Raw genomic sequence first — 26966 nt, forward strand, 5'->3', positions numbered from 1 at the left:
GAAACTGGGGAGAACATATTCAGCAGGGAGCCCTCGAGTCAAACAGCAATGCACATTAGTCACTTTCCCCCTCTTAAAATGCTCCTAAGGTGTATGCTAAACCGACCTGCCAACCAATCTGTCAAAAACCCTCTAAACAAGCATTTAATACTACAGTTTAGGGTGTTCAAAATCCAGGGTGCATCCTACTGAAACTATTCGCTCCTTTCCAGTGAGGGTAATTTGAAGTGCATGAAAAATTAAAGGTAGATTGGAAATTTGAAGCTGAAAGTGTAGACAGTCTTACCAATGATCTGTTCAGGCTTTCTTTCCCCTAGAAAAACCAGTAGTGGCTAGCTGATTCTCACACAGAATAGCTGTGAACAGTGAACAAAGTAGCTCAGGAGACATGTACTGTCTGTATGGCCATTTCTGTGTGATATTTAACACTGGCACCGAAAGCACCCGCTCACATCTGATGACACAGGGCCACCTGAAGCACTCTTTCCCTTAGGAAATGGCTTCTGGTTCAGAGCCCACCGGCACCTAGGCTGTAATTGGTCTGCACTTACATTGTCTACAAGGCTTTTGTACAAGAAAGTGAGAGGACATACAAATGTGGTTAAAGTGGAGGCCAGGAGCAAAGTCATCTTGGGTAGGTAGGTATTTCTGTTTTCTCCAATCAGTTTTGCTTATTCCACTTGCCCTTAGTCATCATGCTTGTAATGAGTGTGGGTAATGCCCTTCCCAAATCTTCGTTCACGAAGCCAAGCCATCAATACGTATGGATCATATTGAGCAGAGCAAGGGATTGGTGGCTGCTGCATATGATGTGCCCAGTGATTTAACACAGTAGAGAAACACCATCTTCCACAAACTCACAAAAAACTAGTCAAGAAAGAATCTGAAGAAAAGTTTATAGAAGAGCTCCTCTTATCAAGGTTTCAGGACCATTGAAAGGCACATTTCACCCATGTTGAATGACAGTTGAGTCCATGGACACACACAATGCTCGCATTTCAAGGCAAAAAGACTGCAAAACGGTGGTACGCTGTGAAACATATTCCAGACTTCAGATAAACACTAAAGTGATTATTTTAAGTGTATCATATACAGAATAAGAGTGGAACAGGCAGATGCATCCAATTACTGTAATTTACAATGCAGTAATTCAAGCCCCAAATATATTTCTCCTTATTGGAGGAAGGCGGTAAGATTGCAAGCAAAATGAGGGACAGCAAATTGACAGGGAGCCAGGAAGCTGCTGCCATTTGGAAAACAACAGCTAGCACCTGCTGCCATTTGAAGTGGTTTTAACTTTGCTAATTCATTTCACAGCAAATGCTGGGGCTGGATCGGATGCTCTTGGGCCAGGAAGTAAACCAGAACCACACCATGGCCGTGCCACACTGATGCAGAAATACTTCAGAATAGGTAAGCATAGATATTTGCTCGAAAGTGGGCAGAATAAAGTTCACTCATGCTTCCTCTCGCTGTTTAGTGAGCTGCTTCCTGCTAATTACCTCTTTTCATCCAGCTAATGGTAAAGTTTCACGTTGTGATGATTAATAATTAATCAAAGGCATTTGAAAATTAATTTGGCAATTCTACATCTGATTGGCATGCTAATCTATTCCGTGCAGCAGGGACATTGTGAGAATAACCTCAGATATTCTGAGCTGCTAACCAAGGTGAATACATAAGGGCATTTATTACCTTCTGTGGTAAAAAATAAAGTGGTGAGTGATAATGAATGCATTCTCCAAGGCCTCTTTGCCTTTTGATAAAGGCGTGATTTGCATTTTGCCTTGCCTGCATCAGGAATACACCATCAATATTATCATGTCCAATCAAAACAAATGGACAAGGAAAAGGCATATTTGAAAAACACCTCCACAGCTGATTTATTTCTGGTTAGCCAGTAGCAATGGCAGGAGATTTGATGCCTCAATTGTGGCACTGAAAAGAAAAATCACAAGAACAACGTTTGCCCTTTCCAGCTGTCCATGCCACTTCTCTCCAAAAATAGCACTCATCTGGTAAAAGGGAAGAAGAGGGAGTATGCAGCTTTCACCGGACATGTGGTCCCCACTAGTTTCGAACTAGTAATCCTTTTTTATAGGCAAACAGCCCTGCAGCAGCCACAGAGGTGAAACACATGGTTGAGCTAAGCAGGCACAGCAGTCCCGGCACAGAGGGCAGGTTCCTCTCCCAGAAGCTGGTGGTAAACGGCAGCGCTGGGACATCCTGGCGAAGAGAGGAGATGGTTACCCTCCCTCACTGCTTGAGCAAGGAGGTGGCAAACGTCCCATGCTAGGTTGGGGAGGTCACAGGTTTTCCCCAAGGACCAGACCCAGGGGGAGGAGTGCCACAGCTATGAAACACCTGTTTTCTGTCATCACAAAAAGCTACAAGACAGTGAAGATGGAGTTACTTGTGACAGGAAAGAGGTTATATTTGGCTTAAAACCATGGCCTGGGACAGGGCAGAACTAGGTTGATTTCCTGCATTTTACAGTCCCCGTGGCTCCGAGACCTTTGTCCCTGGCTCTTTGCCATCCATGCCTCAAACAGGAGTAACCATATTCCTCAGACAAAAAAAAATTAATCCCATCAGCATGGGAGGTAACCAAAACCTTGCACGGGGTCAGGCCCCACAGAAGTCACTGAAGCAGGGACTGCAGCCTTACTGAGGGGTGTGTGCCTGACCAGGTAACAACAAGAAAGTCTGGCTTACCTTTGACTCTGGCTCTGGCATCCAAATTTCATTCTCTGAGATCCTCCCCATTCTGTGCAATATCTACAAGAAATTTTTTTTTTTTTTTTTTTTCCACCAGTTAGAAAAATTAAAAAGCCCATGCTACTTTCAGTTTTGGAAAAGGAGAGCAAGTCAGAACAAGGTGACTTTGTTAAAAGGCATAACTATGATCACCTGAAAGTGCTTTGAAACAAAAGATATATAGTGATTTCAGAGAGTAGTTTCTAAAAATTAGGACTCAGAAATCCCCATGAACTACAACTTCTCCAGATGTTTATTTCTAATTTTTTCCTGAGTACAAGTATAAATGCTTTTTCGTGTGACAGTTTGAGAATGGAAAGTCGAAGTTACCACTATGCACTCAAGATGCAAAGCCTATTCGGAGTGATCACAAACCAGAAAAAGGAGAAATACAACTCTGGAGCTTTCAAAGCATACATCATGAAGTTATCTCTTGGCAGTACAAAGCTCATAAAGGATTTTTCTTGAGAATAAACTGATTGTAACAATCATGGAGGTTCTTCAGGGCAAATGAGTGTCTCCAGAAGAGACAGCTCACCAACTTTGAGGCTACTGCTCACAGGCATGGAAAACAGAAAAGATAAATTAGGTGACTTGAAATAAAGCAAGTAATGATGATTATAAGGTAAATATGATGTTCTGTCAAATAGAAGAAAAGGGCTGATTTTGCCCTTAAATAACAGTTCTGTGGCTCTGCCATACAGCAGTTGTAACTGTAATGTATACCCTTCAATGCAGTTTTTTTCCCTTCCCTCCCGACTGCTGTAAAGGGATTTCACTGTGACTGGGAACCTAGCCCAGCGTGTGTCATTGTGAGGAGCTTTAGCCCTTATAAAAGCCACCCATTACAAATTCATAAAGCAGAGTTAACTGTACACTTGTACACTGATCAAAAATGAGAACAATGCTCAGATTTACAAATTGCTGCATAGGAAACAGCTGCAAGTATTTATAATGACTTAAATTACTTTTAAAATATACTGTAATTAATTTGGTAGGCATTGTTGTAGTATATCTAAGGGCAGCATTAGATTGTAGGTTTTTTTCTCTCTAGGCATGGGGTACAGGGCATGAGCTTCATTTTGAGTCTCCAGCACAGCAACACACTGCATAATGTTCTGATTTGGGTGAGATTCTTGGCTTCACTTTATTCAATAACAGACTGAGTAAAATTGTTTGGTTTGTTTGTTCGTTCGTTCGTTTTTTAAAAAGAAAGATTTTGGTTCACATCCTTTTCTGTAGCAGCTTCTACACAATTACAAACTTTGATGCACAAAATCAGACCCTCCAAGCTGTACTTAATCCTTTTTAGCCTTTTAATAGAGATGTTGAAAGCAAACCAACTGGTATGTACCTCTCTGGCTGCTCTCTCTCCTGCCTGTACGGCTCCTTCCATGTATCCACTCCATTGGGTAGCTGTCTCCGTGCCAGCAAAGTAGATTCTGTCAATGGGCTGGCGAATGATCCTTCAAAACACATGGAGAATGTAAGATGAAAAGTAACAGGAAGGTGATGATCCTTCTAAAACTAATTTATGGGCTTTGATGGAGCACTCAGTTCTCCAGAATTCCTGCAGACCTGGGCTGGGGAGCATGGTGCAATAAGCTGCCCCTGCAGGACCACGTACTTGCTTCTATACACAACACTCAAGATCTGAGAAAGAGAAAAACTAAGGCATAAATCAGTGTGCCCAGCTTCTGTACAAAATAATATGAGACTTATTTCAGTGCTGGGATAAAGGATAATCCAAACAGCCTCCAGAAATACAGTGCAGCTGATAGATTTATGTTTTCTGCATGGCAGCTTTGTTGTTATCCTGCCATTACAATGGGATGTGAATGATGTTTTTGCAGTGACGGGTCACTAATACCAGCTTCTATTTGGAAGCTGGACTTGCTTGACTGCACGTCCTGCCAAAAGCGGATGGCAGCTGAAGGCCTTATCATTCAGAAAGTTGCATTTGTCCTGCAGGGTCATATAAGCCAGCCCCTCAGCCTTGCAAAGCTGCACAAGCATCCCAGTTAACCCAGCCCTAGGTGATAAGCTCCCTTTCCCATAGAAAGATGTGCTTGCTTTATGGTCTCCCACCTAACCCCCAGTTAGGTTTTTCCTGTCTGCCTGACATCAGCTTTCCCAGATCAGAGGCATCACCCATCAAGTGTTCAGACAAATTGGAGAAGAGTCTGTGCACAAGATGACTTCTTCTCCCATGCATCTTGGCATAGAGGCAGGATGTAACTCCATGATGGACATCCTAAGGAGCTCATTCTGCAATGTGCTGTGTCGTTTGTCTGGTCTTTGATTATGGATACAAGAGTTGTCTGGTTGTTCCAATTACATGCTGAGCCATGCCTTCCGCAAACTTTTCAGGAATATACCTAACATTAATCAGTATTATCTACTGCATTCCTTTAGGAACACAGCAGTTCTGCATGGGGAGGGTATGGGAGGCTTTGCTGGGTGGAGGAGCAAATAAGTTTTCATGTAAGGGAAATGTACATCTTTCCCTTGTGATGTGACTCAATGGGCTTTATCAGAACCTCATGCTCCACCTACAGTCAGTGACGACTTTTCATTTGTCCAAGATGTGTGCCCTCAAGGTCTTGGAAACCATTAAAGGGATCTGCTACAAATATTGTGTAGCAGCAAATACTGTAAGTAGCCTAGTGGGGAAAGGTTTTGCGGTTCTAGCAGGTCCCCTTGTGACTGTGTCTTGTTTCCTTGAAAGTCACAAGAGAAACACTGCTGTTATTAAAGTCAATAGTAAGATCTGAAGTAGCTGAAGAGTAGGGAAGCAGAACAAGGGTTGGCATTCCCTCAATATGCTACATATGCCATAAGTTTGTTGCATAAGGTGTATAATTGCACACGAGCTAAGAGATGTATATTAGAAAGCAAAGAATTCTGTGTTTTACCTTCCATAAGAATACATTATGCCTGGTGGGAAGTAGGCTGTGTAACAACCCCCTGAATATTGTTCCATGCTCCAGTTCTTTTCTTCATAATGTACAGGCTGTAAGTATCAGCAAACGTTAGAGAGTGAAACAGTGACAGAGAAATTGGAAATAAAAATCCAAATTTCCTTTGAAGAGGGAAAAAACAGGCTAAGGATACCTGTCAAAGGAGCACCCTGTCATCTGGTAATACTATCCATCTGCACAAAATGGATCTTTTCACTTTAACAGAAGCACTAGCCACCCATGGGGAAATGATAGGACAAATTAAACCATGCACTGCCTTCTCTTTTCTGTAAAGAGTGAGACTGGCAGCTCTTTTCTTCCTGTACTAGATGCTGCTGCCTTCCCTTTGGGAGTATGGATTGTGTGGAACAATTTCAGGCACACAATTTAGGTACCAAGAATTTTGGCTTCTTCTTCCAGAACAAAGGAGTAACATTACTGTACAACAGAGGTGAAAACAGGCATTCATTCCTTACATGTAAAGCCTCTTCCATCCCCATTGCCTTGGCATATGCTTCACAGATCTTCGTCTTCCTATATGAAAATAAAAGCAGTCAGGGTAAAAAAAAAAAAAAAAGAAAAAAGGAAGGTGGAAAAAAAATGTCTCTGCTGTTGCTTTTGTTATATAAAAACATCACATTTACTACAATATACTGGACAGAAAGCTGAATTTGGCTTTGTTTTTAAGTCTGATTTCATGTTCTTATCTCAAAATAAATATTTCAAATGCTGACGTCTAAATGTGACATTCAAAATGGACTTAGGGAATGGGAAATGAATGTTGATTTTGGCAATGAGCTCTAAAAAAATAAATCTTTGTACAGTTATTTTAGTATGCAGAAACAATTCACTCTCATGTTCACTGGTGTAAGACCAGAAGAGAAGCAACATAAATCAGCAAAATCTCTACAGATTTACTATAGCTGTGAACAAAATACGGTCTAGAGAATACTATTCACTCTCCTAAGCCGAGCTCCTTTTTTATTTGCATGTGTACCCAAAATCCCATTTAGAGAGTACTGTTTGTTCATTTCACAGGCTAAAGGAAAAACCATGCTGTTGTAAACATGGAGGTTCAAAAAGTTTGTTGCCTGGTCTGAATGTGAAGGACACCAGAAACTATGCATGTCAGTGCTCCCTATATCCCTGGGGTGAAGTATCATTCAGTCAGGATGCAGTCTGGGAATGTGTTTGGAAAAATCTCTTCAGTTCACATAAAGACACAGAGCTGCTATGTCATAACATAGAAGAGTGAGCAGGACTTGGAAACTCACCCCTACCTGGATGACTTAATAGTGTCTTGTCCTGTTTATACTAAAAGCTCAATCTTTGCACACACATATTCACACACATTCCTGTGGGGAACTATTCCAGAGAACTGACTGACTTCTGAAATGTTCACAGTTTCTGAACTCTTACCTCTCTTCCTTACTGAGATGGGCCAGTTTAACAGCTTTTCTGGTAAGGATGAAACTGGAAAGAAAAATATGGCATGTAAATATCACACAATGTCAGCACCCCAGCTGAATTGCAAGGTCTTGCTAGAAATTAATCCAAACATTTTTTATCAAACATTTTTTTCATCATACCTCATTACTTAATAATTACAGGTTACTAGCCTGCACTGCCTACCCTCTTACAGCTAGATCTTATCCAAAAGGATGGAGACCCTGAGTTTTATTAAGCTTTTGAAGACTTGGAGACAGCTGGCCAAACCACTGCCCATGTCATTTGGTGTTAGAAGGTGATGGGAACCTGCTGCTCTGACAAGCACTGCACAGTGTCGCGGACCAGTCCTGTTAAGAACTGGGATCAATATTTATTCAGCTTGAAGGAAACAGATTTGGCAATTAGTTCACCTGACTTTACTGGAGATACTTGGGGGATGATGTTCCTGCACTCTTTTAGAAAGTTGCATAAATCCACAGGGAGAAAGCAGGAAACTATTTGCTGTATGGGGTTCAGAGGAGGCTTATTGCTCTCAGGCCATGGAAGTTTTTAAGCCTTGAATATGGCCATAAACATGCACAGCTCAGTAGAAGTGGTAAGCTTTCCTTGCCAGATACTTAAAGAGTAGTTGCCTGACGTTTATATTGGCCTTTTTTTGGCAGTCTCACTCAACAGTGGAAACACTTGTAAAGACTGTTTTCTCATATTAGCTCAACCTATTTTAAAAACCAGCCATTCCGTATATTTCATACCTGTTTGTCCAAACTACAACTTTTTTACTTGCCAGTTTCTTCAGAGTTCCCAGCTGATGTTCATTGTCTTCCCTCAGCACAATGGGGAAATGAGGCAAATTAGGATTTCTTGGACAACTGTACTTTCATTTGGGCCCAGGCACTAAATATGAGGCTCAATATAAGTCAAATACAGGCTCATAAAGCTAGACGAGAAAGGGATTTATTTCTAGATCTGCTCCACAACAGCAAAAAAATCCTTACCTGAATGTTTAAAATGAATGAACTACATGAATGAACTACAGCTGATTTCAGCAACTCTTTCTCAATTAGCTCCTTTGTATTAGGCTATTTGTAGCAGAAGCTTCACCTAAGAAGTTACATGGACTAGAGAGGCATAAGATGCTTGTCAGAAGTATTCTCCTGCATCTATGAAGACTGTGGGAGTGAGTACCACAGAGGTAACCTGGCCATTTCCCCTCTTCCTTCTCCTCCCACTCCTTCGTACAAAACTGAATACACATCTGTGAGTATAGGCTAGAAACTCTTAACCCCATTATGGCAGGGAAAGATCCATCAGGTTTCGTGTCATCTATGGTTATTCCTATTGGAGACTCTTCATCCTCAATGACGAAAGAACCACAATAACCTAAGAGAGGGAAAGAAAACAAAATTATTTCCAGAGAAACTTGTTGATCATTATTTTTGATAGCAATGAGCAAGGAAGATTATCCAAAAAGGAATTGTACAGTAATTCCTTTGTCACCAATAATACCTACATGTCTGAAGTGGTTTTGTAACAGGCTTTCTCCTCTCCTCCCTCTGACTCTGGGACATTTTGTACACAGACTCATAAAAGTCATATTTAAATTCCAGTATTACTTAGCAAAGAATTTCTTTGCATTATTACAGGTCCCTCTGGCTCTCTATACTGAGGGCAATAAACATTACAATAAACAAATCTAGTAAAAACTATGAGTAACTTTGGCCAAAACAACAGCAGCAGCAACAAAACCCAGTGTAATTGCATCTGGTCACAGTGGGCTCAAATGTACACCATATATTGATTTTGCTAATGGTAAGACTGTCAGGATTGATGTCCCATAACAGCATTATAGCAGAAGCATGGGCCATCTAATCTAGTATCACATCAGTACATGGTTCAGATGAACACGCAAAAAATCCCATATAGATAACAGTGTATAAACCTACCTACATTTCTTTAAACCTACCTACATTTCTTTCTAATCCAGATGGCTGGTTTATACCCTGGAACATGCAAACTTATATTCTTTTGATTAAAAAATATTCTCACCCAGTACAACTCTCAGTGTCATTACACAGGAAGTGGAAACTAATCTGTTCATACAAATAGTTCTGGAAATGGTATCAGTTAAAGCTGAGCAACAGAAGATGTTGCAGCTCGTGGAAAAAGTATCTTGAGTTAAACAAAAAGCTAACCTACATTTTCCAGTCCTCTGAGATAATCAAGCCTACAGAACAGAGGATTAAAACCAGGTGAATGTCTTGCTTACATCTTAAGCTTTCCTTGTCATCTGCTATAAATTCTCTTTGGTTGCATTAATTCTGTCCCTGGTAGGGAGAAGCAGGGACCTGCTGCTGCAGCTTTCAGCAATGCTTCCCAGGGAAATCTTGCTTGTTCTCTAAGTCATCCCTCCTCAGCAAGAAACAATGGATCCTGTTTGGTTGTGGCCTCATCTTTGGGACAAGGTGTGCACTCAAGCTTGGAGGAAGAGCTCTCCTTTCTAAGAGCTTTACCTTTCACTTTTCTGTGTGTTTGGTTTTGGTGTTTTGCACCTTTAACCCCCACTGGATTTATTTCCCAACAGACAGCACAGCTTCAAAATTCTCATAGCATGGGGCTCCCAAGTCTTTCATTTTCCCCACATACCTTTCCTCTCCCAGAAGGCTTCCCTGTAGTACATCATGCATTTTATGACACATCCCATAGGCAAACGCTGAATTAACTGGTTTCTCTTTGGTGGCAGTTCTGGTTTGTAGTGAATCTTCGTTGTCAGGATTGGGGGAATAGCACTGATCACATACTTGCCCTGAAATGCGGAACACAGTCAGTACAGACAAGGCACTGCCTCTCATTGAGCTCACCCTACAGGACACTTTTGAAAGATGATCTTCTTAGTTGTTAAACAGATTTCCCACACCTGACTCTACTAATTAGTTTTCCCACGCTGATATTTCCAGGTGACCAAACTAATTCTGCCATTTCAGAGAAAGGAGATGTGAAAAGCATATTTTTTTGCAGATAGATGACTCTTGACAGCTTTCCAGACACTACAGGACCAGAGCCAAAACTTGGCTGGAGACAAATGAGAAATGGGACAAGACAGATCTTATGGCATAGGTAAAATTGCCTTGTATCATGCCCAGAAAAATCTGACCTACATTTGTCCATTATAAACTGTTACAACAACTTATAATTTGTACATTATAAGCTGTTACAACAACAACAAAAAAACCCCACTTCTGTGCATTTTCACAGGATACAACTTTAGGGCAAGCAACACTGATGGTGAGTTCAGCTCTCATGAACCCACTCTGTCTTTCAGGTACTGTATCTGATTGGAGCGATGAAGGACACTGTTTCAGGGCTCAGGGTGACACTGTGTAACAACTGATGCTTCTGCTCTCGGGTGCTCTCACGCAGGAATCCTGCCTCCTCTAACCTGGCTCTCACTCAGCCAGCATGGAGGGAGAAGCCAGAGGTTTTACTCTGATGTTTAAAAATTTGCGGGTGAGGGAGAGTACCTCCTCCAGGACATCCTTAGACCAGCTTCTCTGTCAAACAGCCCCTTCCCTTTCTGCTAACATTCTCTAAATATCCCACAAACACTGCCACCAGTGAGATGGGGATCTTGCAGACCCTGTTAGTCCTGCACAAACCCCTGTGGCAGGCTGAGCTCTGTGTTCAGAAGGGAGCTGCGACCCTATGTGTGCCACTGCAGGTAATCATGTACTGATGGAGAATTTCACAGCACCACTGCACAGAGGCCAGATCTTACTAAAGGTGTTTGAAATGTCTTTTTTTTTGTTGTTCTGCAAACCACAAACTTCGATATGAAGAAGAACATTATTTTTCCTTTCTTTGAAATGGTCTCAGTGCAGAACTAAAATGTAAAAATAAATAATCACATAAAACGTTAAGACAGAAAAGACAGAGTAATGACAGAAACTAACTAGCAGCATACCAAGAAGAGATCCAGTCATAAATAAATCTGTAAAACAGGTTTCACGGAGTGTCAGCATTGTCCAAGAAATGGATACACACAAATGGGTACTTCCTGATTACATCTGGCTAAGAGCTACAGCAGATGTATTCTCCCACGAAATGCATACTCTAGTTTTATTCTGATCAAATTACCTCATATATCTCATGGTTTAGAGTCTCCACAATGACATTATCACCTGTCTGATCGATACGGACCACAGGTCTCTCGAGTCTAACTCTGCCTTTGAGGCGTTCCATTATTTTCTCTGATATCTGACCAGAACCTCCTTTAAACTTCCTCTCCTAAAAAACAAACAGAAAAGAAACACGAACAAAAATATCACCAGCATTAATCATAATGACGTCCAATAGGACTTCTGCTTACAAGAAAGAAACTCCAGGCCAGATCTGCAAGTCCTAAGGTGTATAAAGTGGCACAGACTTTTAAAAGAGCAAAGGCATAAACCTGAGCCTCAGTGGGGATTGCTATCTAAGCCATATTTCAATGGTTTCCTCAATTTGCTGGAGTAAAGACTCTTGAAACCTAGTGAACAAACACATATAATGCAGGTATTCTAGCTAGTATAAACATATCACCTCATTAAAAGATGTTTTGAGTATTTTACTCATCACTGTGCTACCAAAACCCTCTTGTGTGACAAAGACACCAGCTTGCACCTATACACTAAAGCCTGCACCAGTGCAGGAGCAAGACAGATCTTTAACTGGGTTTGGCCTCAAGTGCAGCAGACAATGAGCTTTATCTGTCCCTGGAAGGCATGAAGACATTGCTGTCTGGAAAAAAAGCACAACCTGTGACACGTATTTCCTTGCAATGTCTGTGCAGATGCCCAGGGGAAGCACTAGCACTCTTTTATCTACTAGCCACTAGCGTTATATCAAGCAGCTCACTTCTACATATAAGATGCTGGTATTGGCAGAGAGGGAAGGATCCACAAAGTCTTGTGCTGAAAGACTAAAATTACTGTCTGAAGAAGTCTTGTAAGACTCGTCATGGCCACTAAGTCAGAAACTCTTAGTGTTTTTGTTCAACTGGTTTGTACTGGGGTGACGGGAGAGGGAGAGATGGTAGAAACCAAGGCAGATTGCCTCATCCAGCCACAAAGAAATGGAAGAGCTCTTCCCAGGCTGGCTTTCCCCTCTCTACATCTTGTTTAGATACAAGTATCCTGCGATTAATTTTATTTTCTAATTCTTGATGCAAAGTCTAGCAGTTGCTGACGTGGCTGCAATGTTCCAAATGAGGAGCTCCTGGGGAGGAAGGCTCTCAGGTCTTGCTCCTACTCCGGGGCGGCTCTACTTGTATCCTTGACACAGGGTTGCCTCTTCTTACCCCGATGGACAGATGTTGATGGAGTCTTTGCATTTCTCCAGGCAGCTTCCCTTAATGTTTCCGTATCCTGGCACACTTGTAACGGCTTGATGCTGTTGCTGGTTCTCCTGTTGGTAGCTTAAGTTTGAAATGCTACATGTGCTTTCTGAGGCTGCATTAACTGAAGTAAGAGGCTCGTATAAGAGGCTCGTAAAAGGTGGTGATATACTCCACCCAAATTAATTTGCCAGCACCGCCTTCCATCTTCTGAAACTCCATTCAGAGCATCATGTGAAAACCATGATGTTCTGCACATAATCAGGCACCTGTCACAACCAAGGCGAGAAACACTCTCAAGTAGCTCATGAAACATGCTGCCATGTGAGCTGTCCCAAGAAGGAAGGGTCTTCTGCTACTTAATTCCAATTCTTGTCATTAGAGGCTTCAATGCCAAAAAAAACGTATTGCACTCTGAAGTACACTTGCTTTGAAGTCTTTGAAGTCACATTCAAATGTGCTAAGTAATCCATAGAAAACAAATTGGCAAAAAAGCAACAAAATAGCAACAAAAGAACTTTGTTGAAGTGAATACAGGAAAAAACTATTGACTAAATTGTCTGAGTTTATCCCAAAACCCAGCTAATAAAATTCCTCATTGTACAGAGTTAGCCAAGAGGGCTGTTCCAGCCCATGGGAACACAACTGTCCCCAGTGTCACATGCACTTGGTGTTTTGCCCTCTTTTCATTAACTGCAGGGCTTTGACAAGTACAATATTCCACTTGCTTTTTATGGTTTCAAGAGAGGAGGAAGAATACGAGACATTTTATACCTGGCCCCCATTGGTGATAGAAAAAATCCTGGCTGTGCCCCCACACTGCCTCACGTACCACAGGAACCAGAGAGCGGAGACTTCCTGAGGCTCAGATGTGACATTGACATTCACAAAGAAGGTCGCAAATTCTTTAACAGCTCTGCATGAGACACAAGAGCAGAAACAGCTAGTGAGTAAATGTGAGTTCCTGACTGCTTACAGGTTTTTCTTTGTTATTCTCAACAAGGGCCGCTTTTCCAAAGTCAGAAAAGCCAAGGTGATTTTTATGTGTCTCACTTTTTAATCTGTAGCAAGTCTGTTTCAGTGGGTTTATATCAGCACCCCTCTTTGCCCGCATTCGGTATGAAATCCTGCTGATTTCACCTAAGTTCTTTCTTTAGTTTCCCAGCTGCTATCCCTTTCATCAGAACAAGTATTTTTTTTCAACATAAGAATGCATTTGGTAACCTATTAGTGAAACTCTTCTGCATTTCATCTCCATGGGGAGCCCATCGGGCACATCATTTCCAAGGCCTGATGGGTCCTGAGGGACTCAACTAGCCAAGACATTCTCCATCTCCTACGTAACACTGCTACACGGACTTTTTGTGAAACCAAGAATCAAACATAGTAAATAACCCAGAGGAACCAAACTGGCAATCATTGCCATAAACATAAGGAGAGGACCAGCTGTCTACCACAAGGAATGTAAACAGAGTTCCAGCAGCAGGAAATGAGGAACTGGCTATTCACATTGCTTTCATCTGTGGCTACAGATTGCTAAAAGAATTGAGATAATTTTGCAAAGAAGACAAAATGTCTTTGACTTGGATGAAGTTTCATAAAACAACATGAATTTATAATCATCTGCTAAAGGAAGGAACTTTGAAGGTTATCTAGGCTAAAACATGTAACTTATAAACTTCCATAACTTCGTTTCCCTGGGTATTAAGTCAAGTCATCTCTATTTCTTAAACCATGGTATGAAAACATTCTGCACGCAAGAACCCTCTGCTGCAATCCTGAAAGCACCAAGACACTAAACAGCTGTAATAGGTTCACACCCAAGAAATACGAAGAGAGTCTCCAGGATCAGAAGATGCTGATCTGTGACACGTGACAAGCAAATTTTCTTTTATAATCTTGTCCCAAGTCAGATAGAAAATGCTGCAGAAGAGCTTTTTTTTTTGATTTTAGGGTGCTATGGTTTTTAACTACTTGCAGAAAAATCTGCTTTGGCTTAAAGATCTAAACTGACTTTTTACTGAGTTTTTAAACATGTTTCAGCTGAGCTCATCCATTGACACTGGAGTGCCACAAAACCATCAGTAGTAGAAGCAGTCTTGCAGGGAAGCGTGTTAGAGGACAGGTCACTACAAACTATAAGTTCTGCTTTTATTCCACTGGCTCCCTGACTAAGAGGAACAGTAAAAACGAGAAGAGAAAAAGCCAGAGCACTTGCAACAGGAAGGGTGGTTCAAAGTAACCGAGTTTGCAGGCAAATGGCTCATAAAACTAATTGTGAAGAAAACCACAATGCCATAGAGAGCAAGAGCAAGTCCAGACAGCTGTACCCTATATCACATGGAGCTGGAGCAAGATTTAAGCTAGCAAAATAAATTTCAAATTGAAAGTTTTGATCAGGAAGCTGCAGGCATAGGGCTAAACCACGGTCAGAATGAAAGAGCAAACAGCACAGCTGCACACATAAAAGTCACTGAATACGCAGGAGAGGAGAGTGTTACAGAATAGCATGGAAGATGGCACAGCAAGAGGGGACACAAGAGCTTACATGAGCACACTTCTCTTTGCCTTATAAAAAGAATTAATTGAAAAAGAAAAGGAAGTGTATTTCCAGTTGTTATCAACTCTTACTGAACACTGTTTGGGTTTTTTCTTCATACAGTTTGGTCCCTCAGAAACATATAAAACACACAGGCCATTTTCTAGGCGATACAACTTGGACCCTCTTCCTGCCAACTAGGGTTGATGCTCTTGGACCTGCTACTCACAACATGAAAGACCTGTTGGATGAGGCAAAGGTGAAGGGCAACCTTGGGTACAGTGGCCATGAGACTGTGGACTTTAAAATCCTGAGAGCAGTAAAACAAACAGCAGAATAGCAAACCTGGACTTTGGAAGAACTGATTTTATCTTCCTTAAGGGCCTGCTTGGACCATCTCATGGGAAAATACTCCGTAGGACAAAGAGCTTCAGGAGAGCTGGCTGGCATTCAAGGACAGCTTCCCAGGAGCAGAGGGAGGGTGCACTACAATGGGCAGAGCTGAGCAAGCGCAGCAACAGGCTTGCTGGGATGAACACAGAGCACTCAACAGGCTAAGGCACAAACCAGCCAGGGAAGGGAAAGGCAACAAGAAAGATTGCTTCAGCTGCCTTGTTTCTCTCTAAGGGTTTTGGTGGCTCAGCAGGCACTACAGCTGAAATGAGGAGCAGCATGTGAACTTTTCCAGAGTTTCCAGAGCCAACAGCTGCTCACTCCCCACTCTTCAGGTCACACACTGCCCTATCCATTGAGTGACCACTGGAGAGCAGCTGCCCTCTGGTACAGCATGCTGCTCTCTGATTTGCCAGGAGCATCTGCCTGCTCTCCTGTACATGTGACGCAGCTCACACAATAAACTCGGACACATATGATAACAATGCAGGAGAGGAACTAGCCAAGAGTCAGGGGACATCACTCCTCAGCTCCTAGCCTGCCGTGGGGCTGGGAAAGCCCCCTCACCTCCTTCTATCACCATTTTCGTGCCTGCAAGTGGCTTTTATTCATGTCTATAAAGTGGAGTTTTATTTGAAAGATTATTTTCCTAAAGACAGAGGCCCATACTCTCCAACTGCATGAAGTGAAAGTACAGTGGAAAGAGCCCACACTGTCACTCCTGTGTGTGTGGGCCTCCTGAGGCAAACCCCACGTTTCTCCAGTACCTTAATCCCACCTGCCAGCCAAACCAAGCTCTGTCATACCACCTTATCCTTTACAGGCCATCACCCTCTCAACAGTGCATCACAAAGACCAGCCTCATCTCAGATACTTCCTGCTCTCTCATCACCTGTACCCCTGTTGTACTCAGCTGTACCCCAGAATTTGCCACTGTCGTTCCAGATAGTAGCTAGATTTCAAAGTGAGTGAAGAGTTATGTACTTGGTCCAGCAAATCTTATTTATCAGCTCTTTCATGGTCATTTTGTCCCATTCTTCAGCATGCGGAGCTTCCCATGGTGCTTCTAGAGGAATCTGGAGAGAGAGGTGAAATATTCAAGAAGTTATTTAGTACTATATCGTTGCCTGGTCATAGCTAGTTAGTAACACAGCTGACTGATATGGTGATCAGAAGTTGCTTTTGTCCCCCTGCAAATTTGGAATAAATTAACTAAATGGAATAGTTTCCAGTCACAGCTTTGGGCATGAATTGTCCTGTGACCACTAAATCTGGCTTTGGCTGACCAATGAACTATGTCCTTATGCTAGGACTCATCTGGCCTTTAGCTGTCCAGAAGTAAGGTGTCTGATCTAATTTAGTTGTCCTCTCATAGCCGAGGGAAAATTTCTTTCTCCAGTCAGAGATTCAGTCAGATGGGTATTCAAAGGCCCCTATGTCTCTCTGTCAACTACAGAGTGAGCAGAAATGCCTAAATATTATTCAATTATTTTTAGACAGTTAAATTCTTAATAGTAATCCATTGCATCAAATTACCATGACATGTGATGACACTAATACATATCTGAATCTGTAAAAAATATGTATTATTTTACAAAAAAATTATAGCATCATGGACAAAGTTGATTCTGCAAAACCACATAAACCCAATGAACTTTGCAGAAATATTGTTAGTTATGCTTCAAAGTTGTTGTAAGGTAGGGCCCCTGCTTTGAAGCCAGATTATAAGGCAACAGGTAAATATTTGAAAGACAGCATGATGTTCCAGGCTAATTTTTGTGCACAGGAAGGTCTGCAGTTGTACTTCTTTAATTTTGAAGGCATTTACTGTGTAAGAATTTTAGAAATAGAATTTTAGAAATAAAACAAAGCTGATTTTTAGACATTAAAAAAAAAAAATCAAAATACCTCACCAAAAACAAACAAACAAACATACAAAAAAAAAAAAACCACCAAAAAACCCCAAACAATCATCGTTACTCAAATAGGCTGTCACAGGGGAAGGGGAAAAACCCTTCTCATTTTCCAGCTCATGGAATGGTTTTCCTTAGCATGAGAAAATACATATACTGAGGTTCAACCTCATTTTCTTCAGGTATCTTAGACACCTTCGGACCTTTTTGTATCCTCTCACAGAATCATAGAATGGTTTGGGTTGGAGGGCACCTTGGATGCCCTGTTATTCCTGATACTTCCCGGGCAACACAGGTATTTTTCCTGATGGGTGTTTCTTTTCTTTTTTGTAATAAGAAGCAATAAAAATGCCTGCCAGATACAAAACAAACCAAAACTGGATTTGCTCATGGTGACATGAACATTTTAAGAAACAGATGCAATTTATACCGCCTACCTCTTTTCCCAGCTTGTCCATGGTCCTCCAGAAGTTATTGCAGTCCAGGTAAACTAAGGGATTCCATGTTGGAGGAGAAATACCTGTGAAACAGCATGACTTCCCCTAAAATACACATAAAACATAAGCAATTGAAATAGAATAGAGCATATCTTCATTGTTCAAGAACACAACACAATTCTCAAAGTCATCACATGGTTGACCTTTTGCCTTTTGGTGTCTAAGCACCTTTATGGTACACCTCACCTATAAAAGCAAATGTGCCTCTTTATTATTCCAAGTACCCTGGCAGAAACCTACAAAAGATGTGCCAAAAATCTATACAGTTTCAAAAATGGTGTCAGTACTTACAATGTGTATAAAACATAACTGCAACAGATAATTATTTCTCAGATAATCCTGTGATATCACGATAAGCAAAACTATCTAACAGCAGGTGGTTCTTTGTGATAGCTTTAATCTGAAAGGACTGGATGAGCAGGCAACATTTTCTCATATTAAATTGCTTGGAACCTTCCACCATACAAATCAACAGCAAATTTCTCATCAGACCTCTTTAACTGTTTTTGCTTTTCCAGGTGTGTCAAAAGTTTGCACGAGGCCACATGGCAGGATGCAGCAAACATACTGAACAATGACAGGTAGGAGCTGTGGTGCTAAGAGGTGTGCAACGTGCTTTTCAGTGCAGTGCATGCCATGCCAGCACATCACACCTGGCAGGTGGGAGTCACAGACCAAGCGAAAGGCTGCAAATGCATGAGATGGTGACCCAGGGACAGGGAGACACTAAGCAGGAGCCAAATGCACCTTCCTCATGCTTAGTGAAAGAGAATTTATAGGTCTTCTCCACTGGTAATTGTGTATGTGTGTGTAAATACAAATGGATTTCTGATATTCTTCCGAACATTTTTCTGTGAAGATCTTAAGAAAGATAAATGGTTAAAATGAAATTCAGAGACCACAGTGAGCTTCCAGACTTGGAAAAAGCAGTAAAAAAAATTCAAATTCCCACATTTTGGTCAATGTGTGTCAGCCCCAGGGCAGGTACAATGGAAGAGACAAGAGTACATGGGTAAGGGATAGAAAAGTTGCTATGGCCAAAACTTTTTGGTTCTTCTCTCCCCAGAAGACGGCTGCAGTGGTAGCCAAACCTTGGGGTCCATGAGTACCTGCTCTTCATTTTCAGTGAGGGCGTCTGCAGATATGCTCTCCTGCTCAGTCTAGACACAGTAATCTCTGCTCTAGGCCAAGCAAAGAGCAATCTCAGTACTTAGTTCAGTTTGAGATCCAAGTGCTTAAAGGCTTTTGGTTAAATATCCAACAAAATCCTGAGTTTTCAGTTCACCAGGATGATTCTGGAGGTGGTTGGTTACCTCTGGATTTCTGGGTATGTAATCTTAATCTTGTGTACAACATATTGTTTTGTTTTGGTTTTTTGTTTCTTTTATCCCCATTTTATTCTGGTTTAGGGAGTTACGTTGGAGGAAGATGGGCAGGGAACGCTGCTCCAGCCTTCTCCAGGTGCATGTATGTATGCAAAACACAATCCTGTCATGGCAAGGGCAGAGAAAATTCTCCTATGAACTACCAGCAAGGGAATCCTCTGCATGATGCTGCATCTTTGTTTTCCAGAGTACAATTTCTCACTGCCAGTTTTGCAGCACTGTGTCTTCAGTCACAGAAAAATGGACAAAAAAAACACATGCAAAGGGATATACTGCATGCTACAGCTTTTATTATCACAAACCCATGCTGTATCAAACAAGGAAATTGTGAGACAAAGCAGTAATATATTGCTAATAATTTTCTTCTTATTGCACAACATTTTGTTTTCCAAAAAGATCATCAAATACTGCTCCTTCAAAGTTCATTTATTGCTATACTTTTTATTCTGGTCAGAATGCAGGTGCCATCAATGTGCCTTCCTTCACATGCTTTAACACCAATAATCCTGCACGTAGGCAGAGGTGAGGTACAAAGCTGTCAGGCCACCCAACAACAGGTGAAGATAAGTTATTACTGCAGTTCCCTCATGCCGATACTGCAAGGGATAAAGGGAAAAGATAAGCCTGCCATTCAGGAGTTGCAGTGAAAACTTTCCTGTTTTTCACTGTTGAGTGATACCTCTTTTCAACAGACTCTTTGATAAGTGACCATGTTTGTACTGAGTGTTGTAACTTGCAAACACCACTCCTATCCTTGGCTTGCTTATCTCTAAAAAGAAAGGGAAAAAAAAAACCAAACCCAAACTTCTTCTAAAGCTCCTTTCCTCCTCTTGTTTTCAGCCAATCCTATTCCTTATATTGCTGTAAACAACACCCCAAGAAGTCTCTCCCAGAAACTCTATGATGAGCTTTGCACCAAAGCAACTTTCCCAACCCCCAGCATTAACTTCACTGTGCTCAACAGCTACAGCCTGAGAAACTCCTGAACTATCTTGATTGCTTCAGACAGGGCAATTAGCGAGTGAACACTCCCACTGCCTGGCTAATATTTTCCTCCAACTTTTGGACCTCTGCGCTAGCTTTAGACCACCAGAATCACAAATTGCTGAGGACTGACCAAGAATATGACACGTATCACACTGCATATTCACTTACCTGTTATCTGAAAAAATAACTATCTTTTCATTACTGATCTGAAAACGTTATTAACCTCACATCTTTGATCAACGGCATAGCCCAGGGAGATTAATGGAAAAACATATTTTATACCCTGAAAACTATGAAATGCCAACTTAACAGTCTAAACATAACAGTCTAAACATACGTTACAGTCTAAAGCTGCGTTACTTGTTGCTCTTCTCTGCATGCAAAAAAACCCGTAACTTCTGTAAGACTGGAGACCAAGGGCAGGAAAAGCTGGGAAAATACAACAGTCTAACAGACCTGAAAGAGCTTGAGATTGAATTCAGAGAGCCTGAAATAGTTCATAGACACACTAACTCCTTATGCAGGGGTGGCTGAACACATAAGAGGTGGGAACTTACCAGAAGAAAGCACAATTCTAACAAATTCCAGGAGAGAAATTCCCATTGCTCACCAGAGAGCACTTAACAAACAGCCTTAGCCACATCAGTATTTCAACTCTTTCTGTCTTGCACAAGTATCTCCACAGCAGGGAATAAATCTAGCCCAAATGACCTGGGGCTGGTAAGTTATTCGTTTGGTTTTAATATTGTCTCGCTACCAGGCAAAGGAGCTCTGGTTGCATGTTTCACAGAGGAGATCACTGCAAGCAAGCAAGGTCTTGCAATATTCCATTTTAAACAAGTTTATAGGGGTCTGGGTGTATTATTTTGAGAACGACTGTTTTCCTGACTGGAAGGCAAATAACCTACTGGCTTTGTTCCCATGCTAACACTAGGCTGCCTGCCTGACCACAGAGTTTATCTATTTTATTTTGGTTTTTTTTTTCGTTTCCTGGCGTGTTGAATGCCTTCTTGCAGACCTCAGATTTGAGTCCTGCTGCCTGTCTGGATTGGTTACCCCACATCAATCCAAAGGAAACAATATCCCTAAGCACCATACTTCAGTGATTAGAAAGGCAGCAGAGAGCTGTGCTCTGCAAGGTGTCTCTTTTGCCTGCCCAGGGCTACACTGTGGCTTGTAGCCATAACTACAGGAATTAAGCCCAAGCTGCCCCAGCTGTGACACCACTCCAAGTTTAAAGTTGTGCAAGAGGAGCAGACAATTTTGGTAGTCTGGTAATCCTCTCATCTGCCTGCTGTGCTGAGGAAAAGCTGCACATGAGGAAGTACAGGAGGAGCATCCCTTGTGCACCAGGGCAGAGATTGCTATAGCCCTTGGGCCACCCATAGTGCATACACCTACAGCAGCAGCTCACCATGGTGTGAGCCCTGAGGTAGACACCCTTTACTGCATAGAAATGATCATCTTTCGTCAAGTGTTACCTTGCTTTCAAATTCATAAGCAAACAAATAAGCAAAATCTGTCCTTATTTACTAATGTTATATATACTGGAGCTTGGTGCTTCTGCAAGATATTAGAGGACTGCAGTTATATGAGAAGTTTAATGTTGCACCAAGACCCTAATGCCTTTACTTTCTAGGGTCTTATAATAAAGAGAAGGTGAAAACAAAACATAGCCTGGCCTTCAAGGACCTCTGTAAAAATAAAAAGCTGTCTGTATCATCTGAGAAAGAAGAACTCCACCACATCTGCCTTTTCTCAGTCCTAAAGCATTCTTGATGAATTAAAGGACAGTAGCCACAGAGCCATTTGGCTGGAAGGAAAATCTGGGGCTCATATCAAAATCTAGTTTGAAGTTACAGATTTACAATGACAAGATACAAATTCCCAACTGACATCAAAGCAGTCCATGTTATCGTGCTAACTGATGTAAAAGAATGAACAAACAACAATTAAAAAGATAAACAATAGTTATATATTTGGATTTCTCCAATAAACTTTAACTACAAAGGGAACCTGTCCACATGAAGCAACATGTTTTTTAAAGCTTGCAATACGTGGAATTTTTCCACATACATATGGGAAAAATTCCTTTCAGAGCAAAGAAGCTCATGAAATCCCTCTGGGGATCTTCACTTTCCCTTGGCTGCTTCCACTGCTGGGATTAAACATTTCCCCACTTTCTCCTAACTCAGTCCAAGCAGTATCCTGGAAATCTTCAGGAAAAGCCAGACTGAAATGGTTAGTATGGTACACAAAAGACAAAAAAATCTCCTAATCTGGGGGTACTGGAGATTATATGCAATTGTCTGACTCTCACAACAAAATCCAAAGACATGTTTAGTCATTCTTCAAAACACTGTCCCTCTTGCCTCAGACAAAACTGCACAGCATTGTAGACTTTGGAGAAATGCCCTTGGGAAGAGAACTTCCTGTCTGTCCCCAGCGACATGCTCCCTGACAGCCATCAGATGACAGAAATAGCAGATAAGACGCAAAGAGAAAAGTTTCAGTCAAACTTTTCAAACCTGAAAGGCAGCAGATGGCCCAAGGCTGACAGCATATTAGCCTAAGAAACTGCACATATCCGTATTTCAGTTTAATATCTGATTTCTGGGGCAATGATCCTTTTATATCAAATCATCTCTTTGCTAACATTTTCTATCTAGGAGATACCATGGGTGCTTGGGTTCCTGGAGCATCTTTAATGAATATGAGGGGGTGTAGCTATAGTCAGGAATGTACAAATCCCTACCTGCCCAACTCACCATCATCACATCACGGTAACAGGGTAGGTAAAATGTACAAGCCCTTACGGCCCTGAGCATTCACCAACCCAGCCAATAGCCAGGACTACACAGATGGTTTTCAATAGGCTTCTTGTAGAAGTGGGATGTAAGAAAGGGTTCAACAACAGATACTTGAAACAAAGGGCATGGTGACTACATGGTGTCTCAAAGAAAGGGTATGGAGAGGAAGCTCTGGAAAACCTTAGGTAAAGGAAAACAAAAAACCTGCATTGATGGGAAGAGAATGTGGAAGAAATGAGACCTACTGGAGAAAAAGCATCATTATTTCTTCAGTGCTCAAGTCTGTCTGCACTGGGAGACCTTAAACCCCCTTTGCAGTCACCCTGGTCCAACAACTATGCCTCCTTTAGGGACCTCAGTTAGCTTGGCAGGACCACGATACAACTGATCCACAGCCTGTGATCCAGCTGAATAGCTCATAATGCTGCCTCTTGCTTAGAAATATGCTTTTACTTCAAAGAAAATTTACAAAAGTACATGGTCGTTAGCAAGGACATGCATAATGTAACATGGAACAAAAAAAAAAGCTGCAGCTTCAGTGCTAAAATGGATTAAGGGCTGAAATTCATGTAACCCATTACAGCCTTTTATTTTACACGCATAAGATAAGCCTTTTAGGATGCTAAGAGATCCATGTCTGAGCTTAAATAAAACAGAGTGGGCCAAACATTCAGCTGGTACAAATCAGCCCAGCCGTTTTGCTGTTGAATTTCTCCAACTTTACACCAGGTAGTGTAAAATAACATTTTAGAATTATCGACTAGCTATGCAATTATTTAAGATGTGACTATTTTATGAGCATGATGTGAATCTGCCCAAGGAGAGGTTACAGAACCAGATGATAAAACTTTGTAGCATGAACACATTGGTGTAATTCTTGGACGAAAAAGTGTAAAGATAATAGAAATGAAGCCATTTAAGGTTCCACCACTTGGACCTGTTTCTATCAAGTATGTCAACTCTGATTCATATAGGCTTCAAACCTTTTACCGGAGTCTGGGAAGTACCAAAACTAAGGAATATTAAAAAATATAAGAAGTTACAGTCTTTAGAAAGTGTAGTTTGTGAGTTATGGAGATAGACGGTTGTATCTCATACCTATATATACACACCTCATACCTTAGGCCTCTCTGTCCTTCTCCCTACTGCTCTCCCTCTGTACTTGTTTTGGCAATAGGACCTGTCTAAGACCTGAGCAAAAATTTAGTGGGCTAAAGATCTAAGACAAGGGCTGGAAATCTGCTCTGAAGACAGGCTTCATTCTAGTTCACTTCAACCACCAGTACCTACTCAAGAGTGGCCATCTGTACTCCCACTGCCCTACATCTCAGACATGAAGCTTACAGCAAGCCTTGGAAGGGGCTTGTTTCTTACCATTAGCTACAGAGGGAATCTCAATGAGTCTCATAATAGATGTCCAGCTTCCAGATACCCATTTGTAAGTAAGACAAATCCCACACTACAGGACTGGGAGGGATCTTACATGAATCTAGTTACGTAAGTGGGGCAAAAATGTTATACTTACTCCCATACTAGTCCCATAATAATGTTGTCTAGTATTATCATTCAATAGTATCCAACAGTTTTATAATTTTTTTCTTATTTAAATTTGGCCTTTATTTCAGAATAAATAATTTATAAAAATTCCACAGAGGACATGTTTAGAGGATATGATTCAAAGACAATCAGATGCCAAATGTATCCCAAATTTTTTAACTGCTGTCAGTCCCATTTTTTTGAACACTTTACAAAAGAAAACAAGAACCACTGGTCACACTCTCAGTAAGTTAAAATAGAATAACAACACTTCAAACAGGTGCTTATTGGATGACTAAAATTGAGCTGTAAATGAAACACTGTCAATGACTGTCAGAAATTTCCCAAGCTCAGTGATACCTTTAGGTAGCTCAACATGAAAAATGCAATACTTGCCCGCTTATAATGGATCATATTGCCATCAAATTTCACTTTGTAGGTCTCAATACCCAGCTCTTTTGCCAGTCGGAGAATCCGGTTTTGGGTAGGTCCCACATATGATCCACCAACATCTACATAATTAACCTGATTGTTCTGTTAAAAGAAAGAATACAGGAATCAGAAGCTGCACTGGATGCTCCTCAACACAAATGTAGAAGTAGAAAGAATAATTCCATACTGATTAGCACTGCAACTACATGCATATGTAATCACAGACACGCAGAAATCACAGCGTCTTCACTCTGTCACAAGCATGTGTGCAATTTGGTTTAACTCTTGTTTAAATTCCTCTGTAGTTTCTAGTATTGGCTTTTAGGTCTCACAAAAGATATGAGAATCTGAAGAAATATCCAACCAAAACACCACAAACCATTTATTGTTGAAATCATCTTCAGCACCAAGGCTTGTTTCCTCTGTAGATAACTGCTTAGACTTAATGCAGTGGATGCTAAGCACGGCACTGCAGTATTCATGGAGAGTACTTTACAGCACCGCACAACTTGGCTCCCACCTGGTGTGCTCTGGCTAGCAGCTCCCACCAATGCTTGCCACCAAAGGTGCTCCATGCATCCCTCAGACCAGCATTGTGCTCGCTTGGGAAGCAGAAAGAAAGCAAAAGGCTTCAGGAATGAATACTATTACAAGCAGGCTGATTTTCCAAGATAGTAACTCTTTTTAACACTGTTTACAGCGAGCATTTTAAGCTAGGCATTCTCAGTGTCATAGAAGAATGGTGTTTATGCTTCATGTTTCATGCACAATGATTTCTGCTGAAACACGACTGTTTATCTCTAGTTCCCCAGCAATGGCATCTGACATATTTTAAACTTCCCTTACTTTCAGGGTGGGAAGCAGAAGTAATGTCTGTATTATACTACGCTGTGCCACAGGTGACTCCTTATTTCTTTTGTTTTCTTTTTAATGGCAGCCAAGATGTGGTCCATTTTTAGAAGCAGGAGTGTTATTTCAGACAATTTAGCTGTGTTAAAATGTATGTCTGAGCTGTAATGATGTTTGGCTCTGCTCAGGCTGCCTTTTATAGGGCTCTTAGTTACTGTGTCTGTTACAGTATGCAAAAGGAGATGGGAATGACAGGGGAAATGCTTTGATACTCATGGTCTTAAGATGATAGTTTCTCTCTGTAATGTTAAAGACAGAGCAGATCCTGCCATGGACAAAGGGTATGGACTACGTGGGTGGAATTCAGTTACCTTAATACAGATGTTTAACACAATTTTAGACAGCCCAAGGTACCCAAGCTGAGCAAGGCCGACAAATCTGTCTCATGACTCATGGAAGACCTGCAGCTGGATGCCAGGCAAGGTATCCTAGGGCAGCTAAAATGGTACTACATGTTTCTGGTTAGTTACCCAAGTTCCATTTGACGGCTCTCAGAACTGCTTCCAGTCCAATCTTAAAGCACCTCCTGTCAAGAGAAGCCCACTGGCATGTATTGCAGTGCAACCTCTTCAAACAGAATTCTATTACTTGACAGAAGTGATGGCAACTTGGGACACTTGTCTGCTTTGGGAACTCATACTCCCCTTCTTCTCCCTGGCAAAAGTCAAACCCAACTGAATCACAGTATGGTTGAGGTCAGAAGGGACCTCAGGAGGTCATCTGGTCCAACTCCCCCTGCTCTGGTAAGGTCTCCTAGCGCAGGCTGCCCAGGACAGCATCCAGACAGCTTCTGAATATCTCCCCGCTCTCTCAGCCTTTCCTCATCAGAAAGAAGCTACAGTCCCTTCATCATCCAGATCATTAATGAAAATGCTGTACACAACCGGACACAGTATTGACCCTTGCAGTACACCACAAGTTACCGGCCTCCAACTAGACTTCGTACCACAGACCACCATCCTGTGGAGCAGGCTGTTCAGCCAGTTTTCAGTCATCTCACTGGCTGCTCATACAGTACATACTTCATCAGC

At 41.6% G+C, this 26966-nt stretch overlaps 1 protein-coding gene across 1 annotated transcript in view; it reads right to left on the reverse strand.

Moving 5' to 3' along the window:
- Positions 1–2070: 2070 nt before the first annotated feature.
- The window catches only part of LOC308219243 (amine oxidase [flavin-containing] A-like), a gene marked incomplete at both ends in the record, with an annotated part of 36713 nt that continues 11817 nt past the window's right edge, over positions 2071–26966 (reverse strand). The window contains 13 exons of the mRNA XM_080613875.1: positions 2071–2226; positions 2716–2778; positions 4112–4223; positions 5673–5770; positions 6194–6251; positions 7137–7190; positions 8450–8546; positions 9810–9969; positions 11298–11447; positions 13309–13450; positions 16451–16542; positions 17817–17921; positions 24991–25128. Of these exons, the coding sequence (XP_080470001.1) occupies positions 2071–2226; positions 2716–2778; positions 4112–4223; positions 5673–5770; positions 6194–6251; positions 7137–7190; positions 8450–8546; positions 9810–9969; positions 11298–11447; positions 13309–13450; positions 16451–16542; positions 17817–17921; positions 24991–25128 (1425 nt within the window). The remainder of the gene's footprint in view (positions 2227–2715; positions 2779–4111; positions 4224–5672; positions 5771–6193; positions 6252–7136; positions 7191–8449; positions 8547–9809; positions 9970–11297; positions 11448–13308; positions 13451–16450; positions 16543–17816; positions 17922–24990; positions 25129–26966) is intronic.

The sequence above is a fragment of the Psittacula echo genome (assembly GCF_963264785.1).
Source record: "Psittacula echo genome assembly, chromosome: 3".
Lineage (NCBI taxonomy): Eukaryota > Metazoa > Chordata > Aves > Psittaciformes > Psittacidae > Psittacula > Psittacula echo.